The sequence below is a fragment of the Cariama cristata genome, unplaced genomic scaffold, assembly GCF_000690535.1.
Source record: "Cariama cristata isolate BGI_N322 unplaced genomic scaffold, ASM69053v1 scaffold40453, whole genome shotgun sequence".
Classification (NCBI taxonomy): Eukaryota; Metazoa; Chordata; class Aves; order Cariamiformes; family Cariamidae; genus Cariama; species Cariama cristata.
The window spans coordinates 42,161-54,566 of record NW_009610859.1 but is presented as its reverse complement, the minus strand read 5'-3'; the positions used below and the strand labels follow the sequence as shown (position 1 = coordinate 54,566).

The 12,406-nt window shown below is 39.5% G+C and overlaps 1 protein-coding gene across 1 annotated transcript in view; it reads right to left on the bottom strand.

The window, feature by feature from the left end:
* Positions 1–974: 974 nt before the first annotated feature.
* LOC104159975 (catenin delta-2-like) overlaps positions 975–12,406 on the bottom strand; it is a gene marked incomplete at its 3' end in the record, with an annotated part of 47,100 nt that continues 35,668 nt past the window's right edge. The window contains exons 3-4 of the mRNA XM_009698016.1: positions 5,191–5,308; positions 975–1,160 (exon numbers count right to left, since the gene is read on the bottom strand). Coding sequence (XP_009696318.1) covers positions 975–1,160; positions 5,191–5,308 — 304 coding nt within the window. The remainder of the gene's footprint in view (positions 1,161–5,190; positions 5,309–12,406) is intronic.

The window sequence follows — 12,406 nt, the reverse complement described above, 5'->3', positions numbered from 1 at the left end:
CTAAAACAGGACTATTTCTCCTTTCAGTTTTTCTTGCAGCTAAGTTCCTTCTAAGTAAGGCGCTGGCTTGGAGATCTTGGCCTGGTTGAGGTGCAGCAAGTGGTCAGAGACAGGCACGCGAGCTGCCTCCCTGGGGTAGGCCTGGCCCCCCACGTAGTAATGGTGACAGAAGAGATGGAGAATTACCTGCTGCCAGCACGGGTCACTTAAAAAAAGTTCATAAATCAGTAGCCATTCTCATTGCTATTTAGTGTGTGTACTGATAGAACATCTTTCTCTGTAATATCGTTGTCAGTGTTCCTCAAACTTTAAGTTGTTAATGGGAAAACAGGGAGATAAATACACTTTGAAAGTCAACACACCTAAAATAAAAACCCACAGCACATCAAATAACTTGAGGAAACGATGAAGACTGTACTTCTCAACATTCATTTGGTAAAGACATTAAATATATCAAAATATACATGCTTTTTTAACATTCACTCATATTGCTCAATTCAGTCCTGTACAGTTTTCTGTCAACATGTAGAGGCAGAGTACAAGACTAACTTTGAAGCAAGTAAGTATGCAAATATAAGCCTGATGTTTGCTTGCATCAAGGCCTCTCTATGCACACGTGGCTGTGTGGAAGTACACTGTAAAGTATATGCAGATTACATCTGAATGTTAAGACTTACACTTTTAATTATAAATGGCTTAAGAGGCTGAGGATTTTACAGTATTTATGGCATTCACAGTGTACCCATGACTACAGTTTCCAGGTGCGACCACATAATGTGCAACTTTCTCAAGCAAACATATGTTGTTACTCCAGAGCAATACTCTGCTTTAAGCCCTCAGCTAATTAACAAAGGCAACAGTTTTGTATATTGTGCATCATGCACTTTATTTCTAATACAGTGCATTAATTATTTTTATTTTAAACAATGGGCACTTCAACTACTTGCAACGCAGCTGCAAGTAACTTTCATTACCTGATCTTGTGATTTCTTTTTCTTCTTCTTCTTCCCCCAGCATCCTGAACTCTCTGCGTCTTTTCCATTGGCATCACCACAGAGTAATCCATCAAGTTCATCTGTTCCCATCTGCTGTCCCTGAGATGTTTCTGCAGCTAGCCTGTATGAGAGGTTCCTCAAAATGCACACACAGTTTTCAACGGTCTGAAGAGTGTGACAAAAAAAAAAAAAACACAACAGGAAATAAAACCAGAGAAAAAGTTAAAATCCTTCCCTTGCTCACTCTGTATACAAAGCAGAAGAAATATCATCGATCTTTGCACATACATTTTCCCAGCACAATTCCTATCTGCTCGTTTCTGAGTGCTCCCCAGGTAATCACAGCTTAAGAGATTTAGAAATTTTTATGGAAAGAAATCAGTAGTCTGGACAAGATTTTTCCGGGAGTTTTTTATTGTCATTCTGAATTTCACGCTGGAGCCCCATGTGAAACAGAAGCCAAGGTAAAAAGTGATCAAGAGAACCTGAACACACACACAGAATGTCAGCAAACTCCCACTTCAATGAACAGAAAATGCTTCAAACAGAAAATGGCAATAAGTTCTGGGTTTGGTTTATGTTTCCTTTTTAAAAAGATAAATAACCTTTTCCTGGCATAAATTCTATGTAAATTACCAGAAAAATGGAAACCAAGTTCCATTTCACAAGTACTTGTAGCATGAACAGATGATGTTTGTCAAGTCTCAGAAGTAAGACTAGAAATCTCAGAGTCTTGCTGCTTTCACTGCTTCTAGCCTGGCTGCAGATACCTTGTGGGCAGCCTTTCCCTTTCATCCATTTGTCCCCCTAACAGGTTGTGCCTTCTGTAGAAGATGCTGGCAGGAATCCAGAAATGGAGTGAGACCCAGCAGAGGAAAATTCAGTGATAACATAATTTCTGCAAGTCTAAAAGAAGTTCAGTTTAGACTGGAAGCCCACTCATTTAGTTGGTTCAATTTGGTTTGACTATCCCTAATAAGTGAATGAGCTTAATTTTCTGGAGGCAGGAAAAGCACAGTTAAAAGAGCCAGTCTGTATCTGTCTATCTATGTTCCAACTGTTCCTAATGCTCCACGGAGACAAAAAGCATCAGTCACTACATCCCAGCTCTGTTGCTCCATTAACCCAGAACAGACTGACTGCGAGGCTTTCCACTCCGTCTTACTCTGCCATATTCACCAGTGAGGCAAACAGATGGGGCTTCATTTACTCTGATATACTGTATGAGCTTATGCCAGGTATGCATTTGACACACAGTTTTTGCAATGACATTAAGTTCCAGAGATGATATTGAACTCAGACTCATCTATGCAAGAGTATTTATTTATCTTTTAACATAGAAGAAATTTCACAACACACTTGTACTAATTTGAAATCTCCAGCCAAATACATAAACACATATGGAAATATATACATATATGTGTGCATATGCAAAAAGTGTTCTTAGTGCACCTTTCATACCTGCAAGTTTTCCAGACCTCATAGTAAACATTAATTTAAAAAAAATAATTGCTGCCTCTTTCACATTTCCATATATTCACTCTTGCTAATATTTACTTCTGCACATACTGAGCTGACGTTGAAGCTTTGCGTTTGATGATTAGAGTTCTAAATTTTAATTCCCCTTTTTACAAATAACAGTTTTCGCACTTAAACTTATTATGTCAAAAACCAATAAGCTGAGTCCATCGTGAGGACTATGTTACCTCAAACTAAAAACTGATAAGCAAACTTCTGAGTCTCAAATGCAACCGACACCTTCGTCACTTAAGGTGAACTCCTACAAGCCAAGAAAGCTGGTTCTAGCCAGGCACCTGGACAGACTTCACTCCTTCTTGACTTGTACCTTCAAACTTTCAAGGGTCCTTGTATTCCTCACTCCTTTTTCAGTTTCATCGTAAGGTGACTAAATATGAGTTCACTAGTCTTTCTACTTTAATAGATCAAATTAAAATTATGAACAGTAACTTCATCAGGTAACCACGTCCAAGTAACTAATTTTTAACACTTTAACTTGGATTAGCATAGTTTTTTCTTATTACACATTTAGAAGAAACAATGCTGCTAAGATGCTTGTAATGCTGCTAAGATTCATTCACTCTTAACTCCACCAACATGAGGAATGACTTTAACAAAAACTCCACATACACTGGCAAATCCCCCATCCTCTTTCAGATCCTGCAAGAACAGCAACCTGTTTTTCAGTATTTCAGTTTTTAGTTACTAACAGTATTACAGAATTATCTAATAGGGTAACTGTCATGGCATTTGGAAAGCAACATTTATAACTTTAAAATAAAGTTCAATATTTTGTTATAATAGCATTATTTTTGAAACTAGATTAAAAAGTGATTTAGAGTCAGTTACTTAAACATTTAACTTAATTAAAATTATATTCTACTTTGGGATAAAGATGCAAGGTAAGAGGCTACACTATGGTGTTTTCTATTTAGCTGCACAACAATTTTATGTCATACAGTTAGAAACCTGTTAGACAGGAGGTTAAAACTACTAAGGCAGGGAGAGTAATTTTTCTCTCATTTCTTCACTTTTTCCTCCATATATGACTTAGCCTGCAGTTTTTCCAAGTCATACCAGCTACAAATAACAGTATAAACAGAACAGTCTATATTAACAAGAAGAGGCAAACCAGGGAGCTTACTGTGCTCCTTGTTTAGCCTTTTTAGCAGTAAAACAGTCTTGAAATAAGTTGGGTCACCTACTAAGAAACTGCTGAAAAAGCAGCAGCTGAGCTGTCAGATGGGGCACAAACTGACTTCCTCCCTCCTTCCTCCTCCATCCACCTCCCACTCCGCTCCAATGAAGCCCCTCTAACTTCTCCCTTCTCTTAGGCAAGCCGAATCAGGGAACTTTGAAACAGCTCCCAGTCCAGCTCTTCCAAAGCTAATGAAGCTAAAAACGCTCCAGTGTTTGGGGGCTGCTCTGCAGGAGGTGGCAGGGAGGGGTGGGAGGGGGCTGGCCCCAGCCGGCAGCCGAATTTGCCCTGAACCCTGATGCAAGCACAGTGCCTACCTTGTGGGTGGGCCTCCTCCGATCATCACCGTGCTAAACTTAATAAAAGGAAAACTGATTATAGACTAATGGGTTGTGGTTTTTTAGGGGGTGGGTTGTTTTTTTTTTTCTTTGGAAAAACAAAACCATGCTGCCAGCCCAGCACCACATACTCCAAGCCTCCTATAATTCCTCTCTCCGTTCCCTGAATTCATAGGCAAATTTCACCTATTTAGTTCAGGCTAGCCACCAGAGAGTTTTGGAGATTATCCCTCTCCAGTCTATAAACCCACACACAGGTCTGTGGACAGCTATCTGTGAAAGATCATTTGGAAATACAAACCCAGCAGGCTTTAAAACTTTGCTGCATGAGGCTGCTCTCCTGCGATTCTCAGGAGTTTGCAAATGGACCAAGGTTGCCATAGAGCAGAAACTGTAATTAATTTAGCACCACGTACTGAAAGCAAAAGTTATTTGAAACTAGCTTTTTTCTTCTTCCCTGGAATACTTTAATACATTACAAATCTTCAATTTGTAAATGCTTTCAGTCTTTTTAATTAAGCAGTGTCTTTCACCTTTGGAGAAGCATGTCCATATCCTAGTACTTTCAGAGAAGTAAAGTTTACATAAAAATGCATCTTAAAACAGTTGTTATTGAAAGCATTCATTGATCCTCTTCAAAGAGGAAATAATGTTGGTTGTACTGCAAAACTGCCTATTAATTGCCCGATTATTTTTTGGTTGGTTTGCCTTGTAAGCCTATTTCACTGTTACTAGCTCTGTCTCATACCAAATACTGAAAATCAATTTTAAGGTAAACTTGGCAGAGAAACGTAAAGAACTTTACATGGAATATGACATACTGACTCTCCTTAAACCAGTATCATAATTTCTCCCTCAATAATTCAAGTGAGAGGATGACATGCTTACCTATGTCCAGTACATAGGTACTAGTAGTACATAGTACCAGTACATAGGTACTACTAGTATGTAGACACAAATCCAACACTTAGCACACAAAAATACATGGCTCAACAGGAGGAAAAGAAAAAGATGGGCTAAATTATGCTTTGCTAAGGCATCCCTCACAATGTATTTTTTTTTAAAAAACCTGTCACTTTACAGTCCCGATATACCCTGAATACCTGGAGATCTTGCTCCTGAAAAGACAAAGATGACAAACCTTACTATCAATTTCACTGCTCCCCAGAGCAGACTGGATCACATACAGCAATGCGTCCGTCAGGCCATCGCACTCCCTCATCCTTCTGCGGGCCTCCTCTCCAGCAGAGCTGACGTTCCTGCAAGGCAACAGCAAGGGTCACCACCTCCACAGCTCCCCTGCCCACCTCCCCTCCTGAACCCTTCACGCAATTAACATACAGATAAAACACTGGTTTTCTTTTCTCCTTTCATCAGTTCAGAGCTGTGAATAATGAAGACAGCTGTGAATGAGCTGAGAAAACGTAACACAGAGCAGAAACAAATGGAAGTCATCGGGTCCTCTGTGAGAAGGGGCTGAGAGGCCAAGCAGCATGCGCCCACCTGAGCCGGGAGACTCGCAGCCTACTAAAATTTGGAGAAGGGCTGATTGTTTCTTTTAATTTATTTTTTTTAAAAAGGTTTTATAGTAGTGAGAAAGTGTTTTTAAAACGTGCATATGTACATATCAATCAGGCTTTAAAAAGTCTAGAGGTTTTGCCAAAGAAATCTCCTAAGAGTTGAAGAGCCCAGTAGTTAGGGCTCTTAATCTGAGAGAAAAATATTATCAAAGCATAACATAAAACACCTGGTGTTCCTTGATTCTCATTTTACATGAGTGTTTCCTTTTCTCTCTCGTTTTGAGAGAACATTAATGCCTCAATCTTCTCTTTACGTAGTTACTCACAAGTTGTTTTACAATGCAAAATTTAAAACCTCAGCTTATTATAATAATTGTGTTCCTCAGACAGGGCCAGAGGGCCTTCTGAACACATTTATAAAAACACAATTAAAAAAAAAAAAAAAAGACTGCATAGCATAATGTGTCATAAAGTTCAAAATATTGATATATGAAGAAACAAATATGTATGAATGAGCATATATAAATAGAATCTATGCTTGCTAACATCAAGTTTCCCTGAGAAAAACTGCATTCAAATTTGCACAGCAGTTTTGATTTGGAAATGGGTGAATAAGCAATCTCAGAAACAGGGTAAAACTTTTCACATAGTCTCCTTTGGTAGGAGAAGACAACCATCTACTGAGGTGGCTCATCTGTAGCTCCTCTCGCCACTGCTGAAGTTTATACAAAGGAAGAACACAAAAAGAGCACACCAGCCCTATGTACTTAATGCCAATACAGGGAAACAGAAGGGAAGGCATTGGCTCTTTCATCTGGGAGGAAAGTACAGCACTTTCTTCCTCTTATGCCATTTTGAATTGCCTTTGCATTAAAAACAGAAAAAGTACAAGAATCCTGGGAGAGCAGAATGAATTTTAGATGGAGGAAGGTAAGAGAACTTAAGGATAGGTTTCCTTTCACTACTTTCTTTGTTCTACCTGCTTCATCTTGTTCTGCCTTCCTATAATCTAAAAAATGCCATTTCCATTCCCCCAAAAGGACCAAAGAGTTTTCCTAATCAAGTAATCTTATAACTGGACAATCCCCCAGCTCCTCCAATGCAGGTTCCTAATTGATTCTCCTCCCTAAACACACATGATTTTCCATCTATACTTGCATCCCCACTCAGTCCCAATTAGTTCTGCTCTCCCACACACAAGCTGCCCCAATTAATTCAATACTGTTCCCTTCACCTGTGCAGACAGCCCAACAAAAAACATACAGCCCAGGAGCACTAGAATGAATTCCTTTACCTCAAGGTAAAGCACACAAATTCATGTCTTCCATTCTCGTTTAGACTCCCCAGTTCACCCCACATTATGCATCAGAAGTGTGACCTTCACAGTGGCTTGCAAGTTTTGTGTTGTCTCGTTCTTCTGGTCCCTGAACTCCACACCTCTTCCCCTCTCTCTCTGCTGCTACAAGAGTAGCGGTTGAGGGGTTTTCCTCCCGTTCATGGGGAAACCCTCTTCTGTCATCCAGGAACTGGGGTCTGGAGAGCATCAATTGGAAAAAGTCTTCCATTGGCTCTCCCTTTGAAGTGATGGAAATCTTTTGACTTCCCTTTGGGTGACAGAAATCAGAAGGTAAAATTATGGAGCACAGTTTGCCCAAAACAGTGCCTGTACCCTATATTTGCAGGGCTGTGGACTCTGTCTAAAGTGTATTTTGAGTAGACTGACCCCTTACTAAAGGCAACAGCTCCACCTGAAAATCCGCAAGGGCAGCACACATAGGAATAGCAGAATCATGGATCTGAAAAGGGCATTGCAGGGTGGGCAGTGAGGACAAGGGGGATTAGTGGTCTTCTTTTATCTGAAATTTGACTCCCACACCCTCCAGGAAGATAAAGATAGAGACAGAGAAAGAGAGTTGTATCCAGCCCTAAAAGAGTAACTGCACAAATTACAATAGGAGGATGCTGAGGACATGTTCTCAGCACATCACTTTTCCTTGCACCACTATCAAGAAAAAAAGCTGAAATATTACTGGATGCTTTTAAACAGGACTAGGTGTGACTGTCTGTACTAACATAATGTGCTCAGGCTTCTTCATTTTCTGCAGTTAGATACACTGAGTGCACGCTTTCGAAACAGATAGACTTAGACATCGGTAGAAACAGAGAGATACATTCTCCCTGATCTTTTCATTGAGGTGATTTCTCCTTCTCTCTAGCATGGCCAAATACATGTCACCGTGACTCTCCAGAGCCTGCAGAGACCGACAGCCTCTCAGCTCCTCTCCCAGTTCACCAGAAACTCCTCCTCACCAAGACAGCAATGCAGACAACCTTACAGTCCCTGAGCTGTGAGTTGCCTGCCTCATTAATTTCCAGTCAAACAAAGAATACGAGGCCTTTATACGAAGTGATACAGACACACCAGGGGCACATCTTGCACAGACAATGCATTTCTTTGCCCAGTGTGCACGAGCTGTCGAGTTCAGTTCTTCTGTTTATCATCCTTCCCCATTATGCTCCAGTTGCTTCTGTAATCAAGAAGTGGATATACCAAATTCCCACAACTGCTTTTCCCTTTCTTTTAAAAGTGTCTGCCTAGTTTCTGCACTGACTCATAGCTACTACAGCCCTCCCCAGATCTGGCAAATTTATTTACAGGGAAATAGCTTAAAAACCAGGACAAATCCAAACCTTGCATCAATATTTTTTCAGAAATAATAATTTGATTATTTAAAAAGAAATACTTCCCATTATCTAACTATTCCCATTTCACTTCTATTGAAGGAATAATTGTTAACTGAGATCTTTCACAGAAGGTCTCTAATATCATCATGTTCAGGATATGTAGTTCTGCAAAAGAGAAGCAAGTTCCAGATTACGTGAGCTGTCAAAGAAAACAGGCTGCCATCTTAATTTTCTTATTTCTCATTGTTAACGTGAACATGCTGCAGCTGTCAGTGTGACAGGCAGTAACACATGATTTGCCATTTGTGAATTTACAGGTCACTGTGCAAACCTTACACTGGAGCATTAGTGGTATTTACTGTTGGTAAAATGTCCCACCAAGTAAGCCCTTATTTCTCCAGTGTCAGTCTCCAAACAGGTGAAATCACCTTTTCTGGATTTTTAAAGAGATGTGGAGATACAATGCACAGGTTTTCAGGAAAAAAACCCTTTCCCATCATAAAGGTAGCCCAGCAAAACCTTGACTGCCTCGTAAATTTTGATTCTTTGTGGAAACTCTACTCACAGGGTATACGTGGGGTGTAGGCTGACCTTTTGAATCTAACAGGACAAGGAGTCCTTTAGACCTCCATAAACCAGTAAAATTAATTTCAAATGGAATCGAGTCACACAGGAATACCAAGAATACAGAGTGCTGAAGAATAATTCTCAGTTTAGTCAGAAGGTCCCACTCAGACCTCCAAAACCCAGCCAACATAACAGCTTCTTCTCAGGAGAGGAACACCAAGAACAGATAGTCAGAACAAGAGCTCAGACTCATGGTTCATCCAACTGTTTTCTGAACAAGTGGCAGACTGACTTTGCTAATCATCTAGGAATGGAAAAAGAACTACAATAATCCAGCTTCAGTTTTATGGGAAGATGTGTCACAGCTATCATGTCATCACCTGACAACCAACAGCAGGCATGATCCTCCAAACATACATAAGGGGTGTCAATGCAACGCTCTATGGATATGAAGTGCGCGGTACAAAGGAATGGACTGTGCAACACATACCTGATTCCTGTTAACCCTGGCACTTACCTTAGTTATTCAATATAACTGGTGGGATTTGAGGTAGGGGAAGACAGGTGGTGCCAAGAAATTTCTTTCTCCTTTAGGGCCATTTTCAATACACTCATATAAACTGTGGGAGGTTTCAAACAATATCCTTAGACTCTAGGATAACTAAGTTCACTTGCCTTATGCAGGGAGGGACATTGAATTCTATGGAAAGATCATCCAGAAAGCCAGTGTGCTGCGAGACATGCTCTCTTGATATGGGAATATTTAGCAAGCTGTTGACATTACTCCCAGTGGTCATTCTACAAGTCTCAAATACAGAATTAAATTATCTACAGAAGCAACTGCCCTCCTTGAACATGCTCAGGTCACATCAAGTAGTATGACCTTTCCCGTACCAGCTACAGGTCTGCAGACTGCAGACCTCACTGCAGTCATGTAGGATAATCGTTGAGAACAAATAATCTATATTTAGCAAAGGTGAAATTGAGAGGGGTCTTCCTTAAGGCCTCATGATAAAAAGAGAAAGCATGTTTAATTTTTGCTATGGACTGCTGTGATACAAGAAAGGACAGACACAGGAAGGACAATATCCTACATCAGGTGGAATGCAGAAATTATCTTTGGTACGAAACTTCAGATGCGTCCAAAGTACACCTTTATTCCAAAAAGTTTTATGTAAGAGGGACTACTCATAACAGCCTCAATCTTTTTCATCCTTCCACTTGTTATAAGAGCCACCAAAAAGAGATTTTTCACAGAAAGCAGAAAAAGTTTATATAAACCAAGAATTCAAAAAACTTCATTAACATTGCAGGAACCACATTTATGTTTTCCTGAGGATACCTAGCAAGGAAAAAGCCCTCAGGAGAATACTGAATAACAGTTGCAATTGATACACTAAATACTCATCTTTAAAACCATTCACAAAAAAAACCTTAAAAATCCCAGATACTGACGTCCTCTACATGTGCTCTCTTATACACTGCCTATTTTTATTTCTGTCTCATTAACTAAGCATTCTCCTTCAGTGACAGAGCCTTGTTTCAGGGATAAGCTGGCATCCCCCGTCCCATCGTGGGCTGCAGTGAAAGATGATGATTCTCTGAGCTGGTCTGCAATGTAGCAGATGATCATGTAAGAGCTATTACTTTTTCTGTGTACTTCCAGCTGTTTCTTTAAGCATTCAGGCTCTTTGCTGCAAGTATCTAATACAGTAACATAGACAGCAAAAAGAAGCAACCAGCACCATGCACATATCCAGCAAGTGCGCTCATAGTTATCAGCAGTCCCTTGACATCTATACAATTTTAAGGGTTTTTTTGTAATGGAGTAGACCTTGAGTCACATTGGCTTATCCATAAGTATTCAGTGCAGCCTTCGGACATACAGTAAATAGATCAGCTGTAGTAGTTACAGTTACTACTTTAACTTTTAGACAAATTCTGATTTTTTTAACATTATTTGTATAATAACACTTTTTTTAATCATCCCTTACTGCTGAGAACTAAACTAGCTGATAGAGTAGCTATTTCTCAGATAACATACAAATTTAAACAAGGCACTGAGAAAAAAAATAAGAAAACACAAGATGGTTCATCTTAATTATTAAGAGTTTCTAAGTGTTAGGCTTTTAGTGACTACAAAATCAGCTCATTGTTTGCAAGTAATAATAAATTCAAATAGATTTTTCAGTCACTGCCACAGATCCTCCTTGCAATTTTGCCCCATTTGAATGAGAGTTCAATCTAGTATTAGCAAGATTAGCAAGATTTCTTCTTGCTAAATGTTCTTAGTATCAGTTATAGGTTTCTTTATCTATAAATTAATCTTCAGAGGAGTAATAATTTATCAATCCTGCATGTGGATTAAGAATAACACAGGTTTGGGGGCACATTCTCTCTTATTAATTAGAATAGCTCAACTGTAATTAAAGAAGCAAGACCATTTTCTATCAACAAGGAATTTGGCCCCAGATCTTTCCCTCTTAGGTATTCATTTCACTTCAAAAGCATACTTTGCAATTAGACAAACATCTGACAGTCTAATGTGGATACAGTCTTGGTTATTAACCTTTCTATCAAATGCTATGACAATGTGATTTAGCTTTGATTATTCAGCCATACCTTTCATTTTCAAAACATCAGAGCAATTAGCCTACCAAGTCAAGCACTCAACAGGTAGCTTTTACTGCTATGCTTCTGCATGTCCAATCCTTAGGCTAAATGCATTGTTTTTAATGACCGCTCTGTGTGATCTGTGAAACAATTGACCTCTAACATAATTTTTGGCTATTTTGATATGTTTTGAAAAGATACATGGTAGAAAAAAACATGAACTGCAATAAGCATCTTAAAAGAAATTGTGACCCTAATAAAAAAAATAAACAAAATTTTATGGCATAAAATATTTTTGTTAAGGGTTCATTATATAATCAACCATAGCCTCAGCTGAAAGAAACAAAAAATATTGAAACAAAAAATATTTCTAACTCCCCCTCTCCCCTTTTGCTATGTGTTTTCATTTGAAATGTAACTTCAATTTAAATATAGTACACAGAATTACATATGGTGTATTCAAGGAATGTTTTAAATTATGGTACAAAAAAATCCCACTTGCAGCAAATTTCTGATTTGATATTTCATTTCTCTGACATGTAGTATTTGGCTCCATAAAAATCACTGCACTCATTAATGCTCAGCTGTTTATGCATATACTGCTCTCAGGGCACTACCGGCAGGACGCGAAAGTCGGTTGGACCAGTGTTCATTCAGTTGGTAAGAGCTGAAATATTGTGCCACTTACTGCCCTTGGGAAGAAGCTGTTGTGGTGCAGACTCTGAAGGTCATAATGGGAATAGCTTAAAGATGTCAATGTGAAGACATTTTTCTCCATTTAGAATTGCAACATTGCCAAATGGAGCTCTATATGTGCTAAAGACCTATCGAACACAAGCGTGGCCTGGTGCGGTGTGGTGTGATATGGTGCGGTGCGTTGTGGTGTGGTGTGGTGTGGTGTGGTGTGGTGCGGTGTGCTGTGGTGCGGTGCGGTGTGCTGTGGTGCGGTGTGGTGCGGTGTGGTGCGGTGCG